Here is an 18,883-nt window from a genome sequence, read left to right on the forward strand (position 1 = left end):
TCGTTTTTTCGGTTTAGTTAGTTAGCGAACGTTCGTCCGTACGTTCGTTTTAACGAACGTTGTTCGTCAGTTAGTCGCAGAGAGCGAACGTTCGTTCGTTAGCCTGTTGTTCTCGTTTTGTTTTTTCAGGGTTTATTTGCGATTATTTTCGATCGCGATTTCTGCCCCGATCTTCGATCTAGTTTATCTTTTCACTCGTTTATCCGAATTAGATGAAACAAGCGCCCAGATCTTCGTCTCGAAGCCCTCTTTCTGTTTAACCAACTTGAACAAGATTTTGGTACTGTAAAATTTGAATTTAGTCCAGATTAGTAAATGATTCTTGTTTCTTTCGTAGTTTGAGTTTTGTTGCTCCGTTTGATTTGTTCTTTTTGCAAACCGGAGTTCTTCAGTTGAACTTTCTGGTTAGATCTTCTTATTTGAGTTTTACCCGTGCTTCTAGCTTGAGTGCTTATATATGTTGTTGTTTGTTTGCGATAGAATTCTCGGAGTGCGAAGCGTGCTACTATGAGTCTCTAGGTTTTGCGGATCATCGGCAAGGCAAGTAACACTTTGATCATATCTCTTTGTTACCAAGTTTTTATGCATTAGTTCAATCCTCAAACATTGCATGAGTAGGTTTAATAACATGTGGGTTTGGGAAGTAGATGATGAGGTAGAACCCATTGCCTTTTATTATCAAACCTTTGGGAGTTACTTCTACGCTATGCTCAGGATTGCTATGCTATGCTCGTAGACGTGGATCGGGTGAGTGTATCCATGACAGATGTGAGTATTGTTAATTTATGGTTAACTTAAGGTGGCTACTTAATACACATTTGGATGGATTGGTTGAGGCACCCTGGAGTACCCAGTGGTTGTCAGGGCACCTGGAGAATCCAGTGTTGCCCAAGGGGATCCCGGAGTACCTGTGTGATTACCCTATGGAATGCCACCCAGGCTCAAAGGGATCATAAGATTATTCATGCTAGAAACTTTCATGTGCAATCACAAGCTATTATGGGCTCTAGCATAGTTGAGTAAGTTGCATGACCTCTTTCAGTGGTGGGCTGGCAGATGTAGGGGAAAGTAGGTGTAACTGTCCACCCAGAGTAAAGAGTTAATGTTTCTGAAAGACTATGTCTCGGTCATCCGTTTCTCAAACACCATGTAGTGCGAGAAATGTAACGGAGGAGATCGAGTCTTGTGGGGAAAAGTGCGCAAACCTCTGCAGAGTGTACAAACTAATCATGGTTAGCCGTGTTCCCGGTTATGGACATCTTGAGTATCTGGTTCTTGGATTATCATGTTGATCTAATCACTCTAATTAATTTGTTGGGTTATTGATGATGTTTAATTGGGATTGAGTTGGAGGAACCTTCTCAATGTTTAACAACCACCATGATAGTTAAATAAAATTTATTCCTTTGTTGTAGGGAAAAATTTGCTTTATGCAAAACAGTAACCATAGAGCTTTCCACCAGCCATATATGCATGTAGTGATAGCATTTATTATGTTCATTACTCTGTGTGTTACATTGCCTTCATGTTTTCCTTTCCTTGTTTTAATTTTAGGATGAAGTTTAACATGGATAAATCCAGGCTAAACTGGGGGCTAATGTTGGGGATATTACCCCTGACTAAAGACCCGGCTCTAGGTCTGACCCGGCAAAGTGCCTAGAAGCACTATGGGTCGCCCAACTTTCCAGGTCATGATAACACAACAAGGAAAGGAGTAAAGGCTCGTATCAAGACCCGGCCTTTGGTCGGCTCATAAAGAGGCCTAGTGGGCCGACTTATAGAGAAGGCCCATATACAGAAGATTCCCTAACTTGGGAGGCGAGATGAACAAGAGTTAGAGTAAGACACAGGTTAACAGTATGACCCGAACTCTGTTATAAACCTAGGGACTCAACCTATTATATAAAATGAAACCCCTAGGACGAAAAGACTTAAGTTGCAATCTCTCGAGAGTTAGGTTAGCGAATCCGCATCCTTGTAATCGAGATCTCCAGCAATATCAATCAAGCAGGAAGTAGGTCTTTACCTCCATCGTAAGGGGCCGAACGTGGGTAAACTTGTGTCCTTCGTTCCCGGCCAACCCGTTCAAGCAACCACCTAGTTGCGATGGCCTCCAGACTTAGTCCGTTTATGAGGATATCTGCTGTGACAAAACCACGATTGGGATGGTCCAGTTTGTTGATCTTGGTGTGTGGTCATCCTTCATCCACTATGAGGCCAACATTGTCTTCAACCTTGGCCTTTGTTGACCAGAGCCATATGAGGCCTTGCCATGGTGTTTGCGTTCGCTATTGGTCATGAGCTCCTGACACTCATCGGTGGCGAGTGGTGAGTTGGTAGGCGGTGGGACAGATATCTGGCTGCTGCTACACCTGGTGGTGATGACTGTGCCTGCGTACATATGTGTGGCTTTCCATTCGCTTGTTCCAACCCTTGCTGAGTCAACACGTATATTTTCTTCATACAAGTGCATAACTGTTGAGCTCCAATTTCTTTTTCCTTTTTGCCAGGGTTGCAACTACAAAAGGGGCTTTTTGGTCCCTCTTACGTGCTTTCTGACCATAATAATATATGAAGGGAAATCTGCCAAAAAATGAAAGTACAAACCTCCCGACGGATGAATGCACACAAAGAAACCACCAAAGATCCCAAAACTACCCATGAGCGAAGAACGTGGTACTCAAAGACAACACCTTATAAAAGGAATTATCATATGTACCCCAATGTTGCTAGGTCTAACCAAGAGGTCAAACGGTGTGGTTATCACGCCTAAAACGAAACTCTGAGCCAACACTTCAACAAGAGTATCATGTATGTACGTCCAACCTTTTTACTCTAATTGAAAAGTAGAGGCATGGTGTCTTCACCCCCAAAGAACACACACTCGTTGTCGATGCTATTGTTGTCATCTAACCTTGTTGCGGGTGAAGGTCTGAGCATCACGAGCCCGTCTCGATGTAGAAAGAGCTATTGACCCGCTCACTTCAAAGGAGAGCGACAAAAGCATTATGCCATCATGTCCACCACGTTTGGCATGTTGCACCACCATTCTGGACTGCGTACATCGATTTCGTCCACACCCACATCAATTGCCCCAAAGCCTACCCGAGATCCACCGCCAACACCAATTCGGGCATGAACTCCTCCCGACAAGATGCAAGTCGGTCTCACCCATGGTCAATCATCACTCGCATCCCTCCGCACCATGTGAAGACACGATGCCGCCGAGAAGGATTCGTTGCCAAGACACGATGTCGCCGAGAAGGAGTCGTTACCGAGGTCGACGACCTGACTTGGAGACCCACCGTCCAACGACAGCACTAGCGAAGCCGGGATCGTGTGAGGAGTGATATATGATATATTGGATCACCTCCAAGGTGAGGCAACATATAAATCAGCTCCATTAGTGGAGGAAGCGGAGGTAGGGGCGGGATTGAATTGTGGCGGTTTAGGGTATCCGCATGGTATCTACGGTCACCCTGGTGGTCGTTGCACACGGTTGTGGGCTAACATTTGTTGTTTTAGAAGATGCACATGTAAATTCTTCTTCTTCTTTTGTGCATAAAAATTCTTCTTTCTTTAGGATTACCATAACAAAAATTGCAAGTATATATAACTAGTGCAGGAACTCCACTCTAGAAAGAATAGCAGCATATACCAGCCGGGCCAACTGACAGGCCGGCCTCCCCCGTCAGTCAGTCAGACAGGTAGGGCAACCAATCAGAAAACACAAAATCTTCCTCTATAGCCGATCGAGGCGCGCGCCAAAGGAACAAAAATAAGTATGGAGGCCCTACGGCCGGAGCGGCCGGAGATGGACGGGCACGCCGTACTTGGGGCGGAGGGTGAGCACGTTGACCGGCGCGTGGCGGTAGTCATCGGAGATGGTGAAGCGGAAGTTGGCCAGCAGCATGGCGAGGACGACCTTGGCCTCGAAGAGGGCGTACGCCTGCCCGACGCAGTTGCGCGGCCCGGCCGCGAACGGCAGGAACCGGCCGGCGCCCGCGGATGAGCGCCGCCCGGCGGCGAACCGCTCCGGGTGGAACTCATGCGCGTCGGCGCCCCAGATGGACTCGTCGTGGTGGATTGCCAGCACGGGTATCCATACCGAGAGCCCGCGCGGCAGGTGGAGATCGCCGAGCCGAATGTCCTCGAACGCCATCCGCGGCAGCAGCGTCGCCGGCGGGTACAGCCGCAGCGTCTCGTGGATGATCATCTGGAGCTGCAAGTTCGCGCGCACAGAGGAAAAAACGTTAAGATTCTCGCCATGAGCCAAATGATCAAATGCCATAAGACTTTGCTTACGTATGCATGTGCACCGTACGACTTACCACGGTCAATTTGGAGAGCTGGTCGGCGGACGGCGGGTCGTCGCCGCAGACCTGGGAGACCTCGGCGCGGGCCTTGTCCTGCCACTCCGGGTGCGTGGCGAGCAGCATGAGCGTCCAGGTGAGCAGCAGCGCCGACGTCTCGTGGCCGGCGAAGAAGAAGGTCTTGCACTCGTCGATCACCAGCCGCGTGTCGTAGCTGAACTTGCCGTCGTCGCCTGCACCCTTCTCCCTCTTCTTCTCCATCTCCGCGAGCAGCATGGCGAGGAGCCCCCGGCCGTAGGTGGAGGTCGTCCGGCCCTCGTCGGCGATCTCGCGGCTCCGGCGGATGGACTCCATGACGACGCCCTCCAGCTCGCCGTTCAGCCGCCCGATCTCCCTCCTGTACTTGCTCGGGAAGTACCTGCACGTACGGCAGCAACACGGATCGATGAGGCCATGATCGGCGGAACACTCTCGTCCTCGAGCACATGTAGTGCACACTTGTTTACTCGTATGTGCGCGTACGGCAATGGACATATGCGCACGCACGGATGCGCCAGTGGATGATGGAATCAAACCAAAGCGCCGGACAAATTGGAGTCAGTGCCACTGCCCAAAAACTAACTGGACAGGGATGGGCTGCGCCTGCACGACACATAGTTATCTAAGACCAATTACTGTGCTATACCGGCTTAATCGGCTTGTTTATCTTAAGCTGTTAGGATAATTCCACACATTAGACGCGCGTATGCACTATGCGAGATGTGGCCGCAAGTGAACGAAAGTGGCGACAAGGGCCAGGCAAGTAACGAGGGAGTGAGTGGTGTGTTCGAGGCAAGAGAGGATCGAGCTGGCCGGCCGGGAGGGGAGGGCGATCGTGACTCACTGGCTGCCGGGGATCCAGAGGTAGCGGCTGGAGCGCGCGGTGAGGCGCTGCAAGTCCTCGAGGAGGTGGAAGATGCGCTTGCCGGTCTCGTAGCTGGTGTCGAACTCGGTCCGGGAGATGATGTCGCCGGTGAGCCGGGTCATGTGGCCGCCGATCTCCACCTCGCCGCGGCCCCGCGCCGCCGCATCCCGCAGCGACAGGATCGTCTGCTTCGTGCACTCCACCATGTGCCCCACACGCCCCTGCGTTGCGTACACGTACGGCGCGGTCAGGCAAACGAACCGGTAGAAATTGATGGCAATGCCACCATGTGTTCGACGGTGCGCATGCGTACCTTGAGCTTGTCAGGCATGAACGCCGGCGCGACGACGTGCCGCTGGTGGGACCACCTGGCGCCGTTGGCCATGAGCAGGCCGCGGCCGATGAAGTTCTTCGTACCCTGCCGCTGCAGCCACGACTTGCCGGTGGCGTGGGCGTACTTGGACGACAGGAACTCCTTGATCATGTCCGTGTCCGTCAGGCACAGCCGCGGCTCGCTCCCGTACCAGTACACGAAGAGCTTCCCTGAAACGCGGAATCCCCATCGGTCAGTACGTACGCACGCCCGGCGGCCGGCGCGCAAGCGCAATGCGGTGGGGGCTGTCTTAAATTCTCACCGTATGTCTCCGACCAGAGCACGTAATGGGGCATGAGGCGGCCGACGATGTCGTGGCTCAGGGACGTCATGGCGCCGGCGTTCGCCTCCGCAACGAGGGCCGACACCTGGCGTAGGTTGCCGACGAGCGGGCGCGGCGAGGGACCGTGAACACCCTGCGCCGCCATGGTTCTACGGATACTCATTGGCGTCAGGAAGTAGCAAGATAGGGTCACCCATAGCGCCCTCAGCAACAACACCGAGACAGCCGAGGCGATGGCAGTGATCATGGCCGCCATGAACGCCATTAGAGAATAGGTAGGATGTAATAAAGAGAGAAACTGAGATAGCGAGAATTGGAGGCGTTACTCCTAGCTGCCGCCTGCAATGCAGGCTTTCCCTGCGCTTCTCTGGGCTATATATATACTGATAGAGCCGGAGATTATTGGCACGTAGTAATAAACTTCTCAAATACAAATACCCTATTAAGATATTCTATTTCCTAAGATCGGTTGCCTTTTTACTTTTTATTATTACTCTCTCCGTCCCAAAATTCTTGTCTTGGATTTGTCTAAATACGGATGTATCAACTTTTGAAACGGAGGGAGTATTTGCTAAAAAAAACGTCTATCTTCTTTTCTTTCGTATCATAAACGGGCACGACTTGTTTACTGACTGATAAGGCGAGAGACAGTGCATTACCGTGTGAGAGAAAGGTTATTCTCTTCTGGTGCGGTCACTCCATTAGTGGGCGCCTTAATTAGAGACTAATCTACGGGATTGGATTGCTATGTGCCGAGAGGGTTTACTTGTTTATTTAGAAGCAATTGATGTGGTCAATCTATCTTCCCACTAGCAAAAGTAGTAGTGTGTCACTCATATTTGGAAGCCATTTATTTCTCATAAAGATTTTGGGATATAAAGGAGGCGATTCTTAATTAGAGTAGCTGCTAATAATATTCGTCCAACCTATGGCCAGAGCCTATTTCAAGATCGGTAGAGATCAGGCACAAAGATCCTACCAAATTCATATGCCAAAAGTTGCATATACATACCGGAGTCCTAATATCCACATATACATATATACAGAAGAACATCTGGAATCGCTGACTGACGGGTGGGCTCAATGGACGCCAAGGAACTAGACGACCGCTATACAATAATTCTTACTCAATTTATGCAAAATGTTCCCTTCGTATGCATAGCTTACGTGCCACAGAAGAGACAACAATATTGTACACACAGAAATTCCAAAATGGGCACTCGAGTACTAATTATAAGGCTGATTAGGCAGCGGCATTAGAGGTCCAGCCCCAGGATTTCTTGTCTGAATCGGGCTTAATTTAGAGTATCAGTGTGCCATCTTTGCATAGAGTATGCAATAACCTGGTCAATCCCTTAAAAAGAATTGGCAAATCTCATTCAGCATCGATAGCTTTACATATTCTCCATTCCCTCTCCCTGCACTTTCCCCATGGACGATTCCGATAGGAAACATAACCCATGGATGGTTCTGAAACAAAGTTTTTCTTCTTCTGACAAGAGGCATAAACTAGCTTAGCAATCCTGCAAACGAAGCCTGAAAAGTGCAAAAGGAGGCCATTTTTGTTATTGTTTTTCAACATCAAGCCAATTAAGCCTAGCTAGTTCTCTGCACCTCCGGCAACTTGGAGAAAGAAAATGCTGTGTGCTTGAGCTTTAGGCATGCGTACAAAACCTTAGCCTCACACAATATGATTGTTTAGTGTGGAGCTCTCACATTTGTATATGCCAGGAAAGAAAGGAGAGAGCTCATGGTTCAGTTGGAAACAGAAAACAGCGTGAATGAGCTGTACCCGATCGAAGCAAAGTCGGTGCACCGGCAAATCCTGCTAAGTGCTCCTGCTAGTGACGGTTTAAGACGAGCGGTTTAGCTCTCTGCGAGTGATGATCTGATTTGACAATTCTTTCCTCCGGAAGATTTGGTTCACACACACTCATGCGGTGAGAAAAGATAACTGAAGGCCGAGTCGGTGCTGCTGCTCTCTTGCTGAAGTCTCAGGCAGTTTTCGCTGTTGTCGGCTTTCGGTCAGACTGTAAAAGTAGGAAGCGCTCGCCGTAAGACCGGCTGTCAGTTGTAACCCCCTCTATAGTCAAGAATTAGTCAGAGCACCTGCCATTTTTTCAAAGAAATGAACTGCAAGCTTTCTGTTGCTGAAAAATGAGCTGAAACTGAACCTTTACCCCGCTCTGTAGAACAAGCAACCTTTGTCATGACGTTTGAATTACAGTCTCTCTTGCTAGGAATGTGGATGACCACCTGGAGCATGCAAGGCGGCCACTAGGCGGTGTGTTGGAAAAAATTCTCGAAGAATTTATATTATGAAGATAGTGGAAGAATCGTCCTCCGATCTCTGCATAATTCGCCTACACGCACATACCCTTGTCTTTGAAGAGGCCAGAAGATATCCTTCTCCTTCAGTTTTACTCACCGTGCGGTGCTACACCGATCCGCTGGACCCGAACCCCGGTGCAAACGCTGGCCATGAGACATTACAAAAACGGAAAAATAACCAGGAACGTATCTTGGAGCCGTTCCATCTTCCATGGGAGCGATTCTGCTATGGAATATCCTGCACGCATCATGGGCAAGAAATCCATCCCTCGTGCCCAAATTTTTATAGCTTTACTCACAGGATATCTTGCCATTGCCGGTGGGCATCTCCCAGCTCAGCGACTAAACTTGGCCAGCTTATCGCAAGCTAAGACGAAGAAACAGTCACCAGTTAGCGAGACACTGATTATATTTAGCAAGCACATGTTCACACCCCTAGTTAATGAGATCTGTGGAGTGTGCATGTAAATATAGTGTAACTCGTACGTCACACCGATCTCAGAATCTCAGTCAGACATAGCATAGCCACGGAGAACTCTGACTTGTGCAGTGGTTTTGCTTTCTTAGAATGTTTATGGCAGCTATTAGCTGAGCTCTGCATATTCAGCAAGCAACTTGGTGGTAGACTATATCGGTTTGATTCTTCTGAACCTTTCAAAGAAACCCGGCGACGAAAGCCGCTTATAAACTTTAATAGGACTTTGTTAGATTAGTGGCACCGTTTGTCTGTCCGCCATTCTTTTTGACAGTTCCTCCAACTTGGCCACTGATTTTATCTATGTTCTTACAGCTCATATATGTTGTCTATGTTACTGACTAAACTAAACTTCAGTCTTAGCTTAGCCGTATGTCCTGGCACTTAGAAACCGTGTGGCGTTAGTTTTTTTTTATTGTAAGCTAGTGCGGCGCTAGGTTTTTTTTAGCTAGTGTGGCGCTAGGTGGACTGCTTTGTTTTTCTGAGGAATAGCTAGGGTTTTTTTTTAGGCAAACTGAGGAATAGTTTTTTTTTTGTGAGAAAACTGAGGAATAGCTTAGATGGACTGCCAGCCCAGTTTCCCTTCTTTTTAGAGGAGAGGCTGCTAGGCCAGCTGGGCCATACATTCAGGGCCTGTGGGCCAAACCCTCAGCCCATTCTACTACTACCCCGAACACGTTTTGGGCCTAAACAGCTCACCGCATCGGCCATCGGACAACTGCCTTTTGGGGTAACTTTCGCCCAGAGTCGAACCCTATATTTCGTGAGGCGAAAGGAGGCGTACGGCGCCTGGAAAGGATCCCCGGTACAGCTCAGAAAGCCAGGATACTGAGGGATCCCTGCGGACGACGCCCCGTGTGCACTTCGTGTGGCCGGTGAACCTCGGGCCGTGGCTGGGTGTGCGCCGCGGTTCGGTTGGTCCCGCACGGTGTCTGCTGTTACGGAAGGCATGAAACAGGACGCCGAGTTAATACGCCGCCGTCTGCTGCTATTTGGAAGGAGATCTTGCACTTACACCCCTGCGTTGGTTGAGTTGTTTTAAGTAGGGGCTGGCTAAACTTGCGGGCACAAGTATAATTATTTCCTTGAAAAGCATAGGGAAGAATGATCCGGTGTGCTCACATATATTGTTTTTTTAGGTAAGTGTGCTCACATATATAGCATGTACAGTTGCTCTCTTTCTTTGAGTTTTTTTTTGGCATGGTAAGTGTCTTATTCATATGATAAAGATCAAAGTACAAGAAACGTACGAACCGAGATAACAAAACTGAAAAGATGGCAGAACATCTCTGAGTTTGAGACCAACGTCCATCACCCGCCTCTGTCACCACCATAGCAGCCACCAAAGAATAGAATGACGGATCACCTCCTCATCCGAGCTCGACGCGGCTCCATCGTTGATATGCAGCTTTGCGGTCCTCCAAGGTGGCTCCCCAAAAGTGAAGTCATTGTCGTTGAACGAGTCAGACCAGGCAACACCCCGGACATACCATCGAACTCCAGACCTGACACCCCACCACGATTAAGACACCGAAGGAGGAAATTACACCTGCCATCCATCAAACATGAACCTGGCACACGTTCCATCCTTCAGATGTCGTCGATGCAGACCACAATATGCGTCCGCTCCTGGAGTACCTGCCAAGCTTCGCGCCGACGCTGGAGCAGACGTCGTCATAACGGCGGAGCCCGAGGACACATGTCCACCACGAGGATACCGTCGCCACCACACCGTCCTTGCTTGAAAAGACTGGATTTCAAATTCATCCCCAGCGATAGGACCATCGTCTCATCGGAGTATGATCTGAAGAAACTTTATTCAGCGTCGCCATCGCCGCCACCGAAGCCAAGACGATGAATAGCCTAAAAACTAAGCTAATTTGGCCTAAAACTATCCACACGCGTGGATCTGGCGCCCCCCTCACCACCGATGACGGAGGTCGTCGACAGAGGAGAGTCGCTGAAGAACGGCGGCGAAGTGTGAGTCCCTGGCGGTGGAAAGCTAGATCGTTTTTCCTTTCTTTGAGTTTATGCGGACCATGCTGATTGTACCTAGGTAGAGGTTACAAATCGTCCTTGTTCTATGTGTGGCAAAGATACAACAATGTATGCAACTAGAAAAAACAAGAGAAACACACTATACCAGTGAAGATTTTCCTACAAAAATTCATTTATGAGCCTCGACTTAGCTGCTCTCGACATCCTAACCATCAGTTCTCCTTGAGATTGGCGTTGTATGCTGTATCAAGGGTTGTATCTCTCCCGTATATTCACTAGAACTAAAAATGTCCCGTCGCATTAATTCTTGGTAGGTTACGTTACGAGTCTTCTAGTACATTATAGCGATAGACGGCCCAACAAACAACCAATTTGAAAAGATATATATTGCATCGCGTCGTAAAACCACATTCGCGCTATAGTTGCCCTAAAAGAAAATCCGCGCTATACTTGATTCAAGAACTTCCATACAACTAATCCAGTGTGGCACATGTACGACAATGCATGGAATTAGATTATCACAAGGCAGTATACATCTTCGTCCATCCACGCACGCATTAAGATTCACCTTCCAATAGATTCAACAAACTGCATCGGCGATGCATTGTTCCTCAATGCCACTTTCTTCTCGGACTCACAGATCATATGGTCTTTGATTGCCTCGTTGACACGACATTGTAGTGAACATGCAAAGGGCAGACCACTCACACCTCAGTGCACCTGCCTACATCACCAACATAAAAAAGCGACACAGGAAACTAAATCAAACATCTGTTAGCTAGAGCATGAGGAAACTCAGGTCTGGGGATCGGAGATTGTTGTGCCTATCAACTATATCTAGTGGGAACTTCATGCCTTCATCCACCATGGTCCGCCGCGTTTTTGCCTCGGTGGACGCACTCCCATGTCCAGCGAGTAGTCTACACGAAGGTGAGCAGTGCCGCTTGACAAACTGGGCCATGGCTCCGATGGATCAAACGTTGTTGTTCCATGGACCAGAATCGCGAGACAGACAATACCGCCTATCCAAAATTGAATTGCACTCACGCCGTATGCAATGGCCCTGTCGTACTAACTGTTCACACCAATATATCTTCAATACTAGACTTTTCAGCGGAACCAAACTAAACACTTGAGCCTCCATTTTCCGAATCTCAATAGCACATGCAACGACCATGATTACTAGAATATGAGCATCGGAACCAAAACGCCCCTCTCATTTTTCTGTGCTTACTCGAGAACTGATGGAGGTGTAGATTTCCTGGCATTTGATTGTGTGTTAAATTTACAATGGTAATCACCGTTTCTTTACAACAAGGTAGTTTAAATATTTTTGATGTTTAACAATTATATTGATTTTCAATACCTTTTAACAAATTTAGTTAGTTATAAGACATTTATTAAAGATAATCATAAAGGGGCTACACACATGGGCTTATTGTGGAGTCTTTGATGCTTTCTAATCCTAAAACCGATAGTAACAGACCACGTGGCGCACGTGGTAAGCAACTCAAACTTGATGTGAAAAACACCAATGTTAACAGGTATAGATCAAGACTAAAAAGACAAACAAGTATAGATCATTTTTTATTATCTGATGACCCAATTCATCATAACTTAATTTCAATTCCAAAGTTGCTTATCACAGGTGTTGAGAGATAGGTGTAAATCAGTTTACATACATAATAATGTTGCTAGGCTTATAAAGAAAACTTTGTTGATTTACTGTTTAGTACTGTAGTTCATAACTCTCCTACTGTCCAATTCTTAGTATTTTTGTATTATCAAAAAAATAAATCTTAGTATTTTTGTAAAAAAACAAGTGAATATTGGTTTGTTGGCTGAAAATAACATAAGCGTGACAGATGCTTGTCAGTTGGTGAGAGTTTTTCCTTTTGAGACGGAGTTGTTTGTGTTGGTAACACGCCAAACGCACATCACTGACAATAAACAGCAGATGCCCCCGTCTAATCAGTGTCCCTGTCTACTCTTTAGCTTTGAAGCCTCCTCTCCTGCGCCAAAAACAAAAACCGATCAAGACACCAAAGAGCGACCCTTGCAGCGAAGCACGGCCGTGTTAAAAATACAACAAACTAGAGGGGTTAACCCGCAAAACCACCCGTCCACGCACGGTGCGCCAGGGGGCCCAAATAAAAAACAAAACAGAGAAAACTCGCCGCCTCCTTGTTCTCTCCCCTCTCTCTCTCTCCCCCTCCGCCTCCGCCTATCGAACTCGTCGAGTGCCGCGACCGACGCACGCGCGCGCGGCGGCGAGATGAAGGTCTCCGTGAAGACGCTCAAGGGCTCCAAATTCGAGATCGAAGTGAACCCCGCGGACAAGGTACGGCCGCTCCCGCCCCGCCTCCCGATCTGTCCGTCTGTCGCCGCGAGGGTTGGCGTATCTGGGCGAGATTTAGGGTGTGGGTTGTTGGGGTTGCCCGCGGGGCTGGGTTGCCGGGCACGGTTTTCGCGCCGAGGGATTGGTGGAGCGCGCGGGGAACTGGTGAGTCGCGAGTTGTGTGCAGCGCGAGCGATGGTGCCGCGAATCCAATCTGTGGCTCGTTTGGTTGGGCTCTGCTCTGGGCGGAGCGGAGAGCAGATGCGGAGTTCGTCTAGGGTATGGCCGCGTCGATGTGTAGGTTATGATTGTTTGGCGAATATCCAGGGGTTTGGAATCTGTGAGGCTGTACTGATTGGTGTCTTACCAGATGCACAACCAAACTTGAATTCTGACCATGAACCGAAGTGTAGAAGCTAAGGGTCGCTCGGGTGTGACTTTCTCCTTACAGGCTACAGGTGTCATCTATTGTTGAACCTTTTCATTTGTGTGTGGATTTAACTCTTCAAACTGCAAGCCCCTTAGCTGCAGTATTTTAGTGGCGGCTGGAGGTCTATGGGCTATGCTGTCATAATAACTGCAGAGAATTAATTTATGCAAAATGTAGAATGTAATGCTGGATTATTTTTCTCTCTGTCTGCTAATGTGGACTCTTTGGACAGGAGCAATTGAAGCTTTAGAAATACATACATTTGTTGGCTGGTAGAAAACGAACCTTCTTTGGAATATGTGAACTTCAGTAATCGTTTTGTTGCCAAAATAGATTAGGACTATGTGACGAAGGTGGTTGTTCTTTTTGAAGTATTTTATATCAAACCCTAGGAATGGAATACTGGCATCTATCAGAGGAAAAGCAAAATTGGAGTCAGTATTGGAGATAAGGTTCCGGCTGGCCACATCTTTTTTATCTGTGGACTGTAGCTACCTTTTCTTGGTATGAATGTGCAAGTGCAGTTGCAGTACATAGCGTAGCAACAGAAAGGGAAGGGGCGTTATTAACTAGTTACTGTATTGCTACTTAAAATTTTGTTTCTCATGTATTGTCTATCACTAGTGAAGCAAATAATAAAGAAATATTTGGGTTGACTAACTGAAATGAGATAATATTTATATGATAACACATGGCATCACTTTATGTGCAACCCCCTTATGGGTGGCCCATTATGGGTCACGACATGAGTAAACAAACCGTGACGTTTGACGTTTCACAGTATTGATGCCCAAGTTACTGAATTAGCATACCAAACACAAGTTACATCCGACTTTGTTTTCAAATACAGATACACCACTTGTAAACTATTTGCATGACGTTGCTAAATGCTAGTGCATTTGCTAGCTAGCCAACGGCAGGCGCATGCAGTCACTAACTAACCAAGGATCTTTGCCAAACAATCATAGGTGTACTGCGGTCTTTGCCGTGTGGTTACATGGTATGGGGTTATGTAGCCTTTAGATTCTACCAGCATGGTAGAATCATAGGTCGGCCTTTGCCAAACAACCGTAGGTGTAAAGATATGGGGTCTTTGCAGTGTGGTTTCATGGTATGCGGTTACGTAACCTTTAGATTCTACCAGCATGTGAATTCCTGGTTCTTTGGATTCTGTGCAATCGGAATGCTGTAACTTTGTAATTGATTCATTGATTCAGGTTTCTGATGTAAAGAAGCTCATTGAGAGTTCACAAGGGCAGAATGTGTACCCAGCTGATCAACAAATGCTCATTTACCAAGGGTCAGTTCTTAAGGATGAGACTACGTTGGAGGAAAACAAAGTTGTTGAAAACAACTTTCTTGTGATAATGCTTAGACAGGTACGCATCCTGCTTGATACTAGTTTATATATGTCGTAAAATTATGGAGTAGCATAGCAATGCTTAGAATGATAAAAAATCATAACAATACCTTGTGCATTGGAAGTATTTGTTTCGGATATCAAGATCTTGACCTCTTGGAACGTAATGAAATTCAGTGTTTATTGGAATTGTCTTAAAAGGTGTAGGTGTTTCTATTGCTGATCCTAGTTTTTGTATAAACTTCGTTTTAGTATGGCTACAACCTAGAGTTGCTTCAGGACTGTTTCTATTAACTGATTATAAGATAGATTATTGTTATTATTCCTTCTGACTCTTGACCTTTCACAGAATAAAGGCTCATCAAGTGCAGCTCCAGCTAAATCCAAGGAACCCTCAAATCAGGTGAGTTGGAACTTGATTACACTGATATAGGTTACTCACCGCTACCACTAATGTCTCTTTTTGTTCTTTTGGCGCAAAAAATTCTTTCACCTGTACCATATATCCAAAACTTTGTCATGATTCTCTGGGAGTTATTTGCAGACAGAACCTTTTGCCATATTTTTTCACTGAAACTATGATGGTACAGTTTAAGTTCGTTGTTTCTTTAATTGGCAGAGATAGTTAAACTCTGAGACTACTATATAGTAGAATTAGAATGGCAGATTTTACGAAGTTCTCAACTATGAACTCCTGGCTCGACGTATTTTTGTCATCTGTTTGTGTTTTTTTTCTGGTTAAGTCAAATTTCTCATTTCCTCACAAAAAATATATACTACGTACTATATATGACTTGCATTTATGTGTTTTCTATTGGTGAGATTCTACTTTTTGACCCACATTTATTATGCAGGCACCCCCTACTCAGACAGTGCCTGCTACTCCTGCCTCTCAAGCACCAGCCACACCAGCACCTCAAGCAGTGGCTGCGCCAGCACCTATGTGAGTTTTACTCATATTAAAAAAACTGATTTGATATTTTTAGGTGTATTCTGTTGTGTTCAGGTTTTTTTGGTCTCTTTAAAGATAATTTTTGTATATAAAATACCGCCTTGCCATTTTAAATGACATGCCATGAGATGCACAATTCTGTATTTCTTCTTTATCAGTCACAGAAGATGTGATATTTTAATATCTTGGCATAGTTCCTTTTTAACTTCAGCAGGAGTCTCAAAAGTTTGCTAGTAAATGATAGCTTCCTATCATCGATTTGTAATTTTGCATTATTATTGTTATGCTATATGGCTAGTGGTTGTTGGCAGCTAGATAACCCTATCCTTACCTTTATTGACGTAGTGTACCTGTTAGTGCTCCTGGTCCAGCTGCCACCGCCTCCCCAGCTCCTGCTGTTGCTGTCTCGTGAGTTGATTTATGTTTTTTATTTCATCTTATTTTGATTTGTAATCTCAATTGTATTTTCTATTTCAAGAAGTTATATTACTTCCTCTTAACCCATTTGACATGATCTTTACTACCATCATTTGTACAGCACTGAAGCAGAAACTTATGGTCAGGCTGCTTCAAACCTTGTCGCGGGAGGCACCCTAGAGGCAACAATTCAGTCAATTCTTGAAATGGGCGGTGGAACATGGGACAGAGACACTGTGCTGCGTGCCCTACGTGCTGCATTCAACAACCCGGAGCGGGCTGTTGAGTATTTATATTCTGTAAGAAGATATCCTCCCTTAGTTTGGTTATGACTCAACTTTCTTCAATATATACAAATAACTAGTGCAGTGAACACATCATGTCTTGCTTACAAATGAGTAGATGACTAGATTATATGATTAGGTGTCTTTTACAAACTTGGCTGTCTTTGAATCTATGTAATATGTACTACAGGAAATGCATGTTGAAACAACTTATATTGCAGATCTCTTGGCTATACAACTAATACCCTTTGATTTTTAATGTAGGGTATTCCTGAGCCGATGGAGATTCCTGCACCACCACCAAGTGCCCAGCCAGCTGATCCTGCCCAGGTTTCACAAGCAGCTCAACCTGCAGTTGCCTCTTCTGGTCCTAATGCTAGCCCCTTGGACCTCTTCCCTCAAGTACTCTCTCTCCCTCTCTCTCTCTCCCCCTCTGTGGTGCGTTCATCTCCTTTACATATTTTTAACACTTGCCCTTTGTACCTTGCAGGCCCTGCCAAATGCTTCAGCAAATGCTGCTGGTGAAGGAAATCTGGATGTTCTACGAAACAATGCACAGTTCCGAAGCTTACTTTCTTTAGTGCAGGCCAACCCTCAAATCTTACAGGTACATATCATGTTGTTGCTCTTTCTCCTGTGTCAAGTAGTCTACTTATGACAGTTGACTAACAGGATCATTTTTCTTACAGCCATTGCTTCAAGAGCTGGGAAAGCAAAACCCTCAGATTTTGCAGCTGATTCAGGACAACCAAGCAGAGTTCCTTCGTTTAATCAATGAGCCAGCTGAGGGTGATGAAGACGAGTATGAATTTTTTTCCATCTCCGTGACGTTTTACTTTGGGCTTTTTTGCATGTTGCTTGACAATCTCATACTTGCTGAACCAGGAATCTCCTGGAGCAGTTTGCTGAGGGAGTGCCCCAGACCATAGCTGTCACTCCTGAGGAGAATGAAGCTATACTTCGTGTAAGCTCATAGATCTTGAGAAAGTTTCTCCACAACTGCCCGCATCTGCATTTCCATGTACTTTGATATGCTTATTTGTGGCACCATGAAAAAACCTCACTGCAGTTTGCATATGCAGCTTGAAGGAATGGGCTTTGACCGGGCGCTTGTTCTGGAGGTGTTCTTTGCCTGCAACAAGGATGAGACCCTGGCCGCAAACTACCTGTTAGACCACATGAACGAGTTCGACGATGGAGCGCCGCAGTAAGACAAGCAGGTTGTTTCTGAATACATGCACAAGCCCATGGGAACAGGGTGTGGGGAGACTGATACTCCTGCACTCGCAGGGCAGGCCTTAGAGATCTTTTTGAGATTTTGTCTCGTCCTTTAGTTTGTAATTCTTTTCTGCCTTGCTATTAGTACATACTCTAGATTGTCTTTAAATGTTAATTCACAGACTTAACGACAGCGTATAAAAAGTTACCTGCAGCGTGGAACCCACCGGGTGGCCTATGTGTGGGATTGAGCCCGTTCTTGTTGCCGTTACCTGCAGCGCCTATATTTGGCTCTCTTCTCTTGGCATGCTTTGATCAGCGCCTATATTTGGCTCTCTTCTCTTGGCATGCTTTGATCGCTAGTGTTAGTTATGACTGGCCTACAGGGGATTATCGACTTTGTCTAAATTTGTTTTGCACATTAAGAAAAAGCGCCTGTTGGGGCATACAGAGGCCACCGCTTGCAAGCAGACTGAAACATTGCTCGCAACAAAACAAGCTTGTAGTTGTGTAATAACGTATGCAGTTCCAAATTCGTGAAATCACTATTCTTCCATTTCCGGAGAGTCTAGCTCGGCGGACCGACCTTGAACCCCTTTCCCTAGGTAAATTGTCTCCTTGGAGTCTTGCACGGTGAAGAACCCCACCGTTGTCATGCCCATCTCAGTCGAGAAATCGCATATTTGCCACTTTGAGCATGTGGCCTCGCAATAATGCCACACACAAGATGGGCATGACAAAAATGCCACTCAGCTCGTGGAAAAGGGTGGCCAAACGTCTTGTCTAGGTCTCAACCGCGACGTTTGAGAACTTTTATTGTTGGAAAAAGGGTGGAGGAGCAGTGCCGCCGCGCTAGAGGAGAGGGATGCTCGCAGTGGCAGGGGATTTGGCGCGGGTGGAACCATGGCTCTGTGATGTAGGGTGGAACTCTATGTGGACGATCTTTCACGTTTGGAGTGGATCCTACGGGGAAACACGAAGAACGCACGGAAGAACACGAGGAAATCACGGGGAGGAACGAGGAAAAACACTCAACCAACAAGGAATCGGTCACATAAGTGCTAGATCAAAGAACACAAAGAGATACACGAGATCCAAAGTCAACAAAGGTAAGGATACATAGGTAACCAATCTTCTCCGTGAGGAGGCCTTGAAATCCACGAGGGGATCTTCCCACGAGGGGGTCTTGAATCCGATAGGATCTTCT

General features: G+C 46.5%; 2 protein-coding genes across 3 annotated transcripts; one reads left to right on the forward strand and one right to left on the reverse strand.

Moving 5' to 3' along the window:
* Window positions 1-3,553: 3,553 nt before the first annotated feature.
* On the reverse strand, window positions 3,554-6,206 carry LOC123116150 (cytokinin hydroxylase). Its single transcript, XM_044537149.1, has 5 exons — window positions 5,853-6,206; window positions 5,531-5,760; window positions 5,197-5,438; window positions 4,332-4,731; window positions 3,554-4,222 (listed from the first exon to the last, which is right to left on the reverse strand). Exons 1-5 carry the CDS (start codon window positions 6,136-6,138, stop codon window positions 3,794-3,796), a joined length of 1,587 nt encoding a protein of 528 aa, XP_044393084.1. The 5' UTR covers window positions 6,139-6,206; the 3' UTR covers window positions 3,554-3,793.
* Window positions 6,207-12,780: 6,574 nt separating this feature from the next.
* Window positions 12,781-17,930, forward strand: LOC123111926 (probable ubiquitin receptor RAD23). 2 transcript variants are annotated; one of them, XM_044532808.1, is made up of 11 exons: window positions 12,781-13,018; window positions 14,663-14,824; window positions 15,155-15,208; window positions 15,660-15,748; window positions 16,103-16,165; window positions 16,296-16,473; window positions 16,723-16,860; window positions 16,949-17,065; window positions 17,148-17,260; window positions 17,344-17,422; window positions 17,541-17,930. In XM_044532808.1, the coding sequence occupies exons 1-11, from the start codon at window positions 12,953-12,955 to the stop codon at window positions 17,667-17,669; spliced, it is 1,188 nt and encodes a 395-aa protein (XP_044388743.1). In that variant the 5' UTR covers window positions 12,781-12,952; the 3' UTR covers window positions 17,670-17,930. The 2 variants fall into 2 exon arrangements, with proteins under 2 accessions (XP_044388743.1, XP_044388744.1); XM_044532809.1 differs by having other exon boundaries at window positions 16,115-16,165.
* Window positions 17,931-18,883: the final 953 nt, after the last annotated feature.

Source organism: Triticum aestivum, chromosome 5B, assembly GCF_018294505.1.
Source record: "Triticum aestivum cultivar Chinese Spring chromosome 5B, IWGSC CS RefSeq v2.1, whole genome shotgun sequence".
Taxonomy (NCBI): Eukaryota; Viridiplantae; Streptophyta; class Magnoliopsida; order Poales; family Poaceae; genus Triticum; species Triticum aestivum.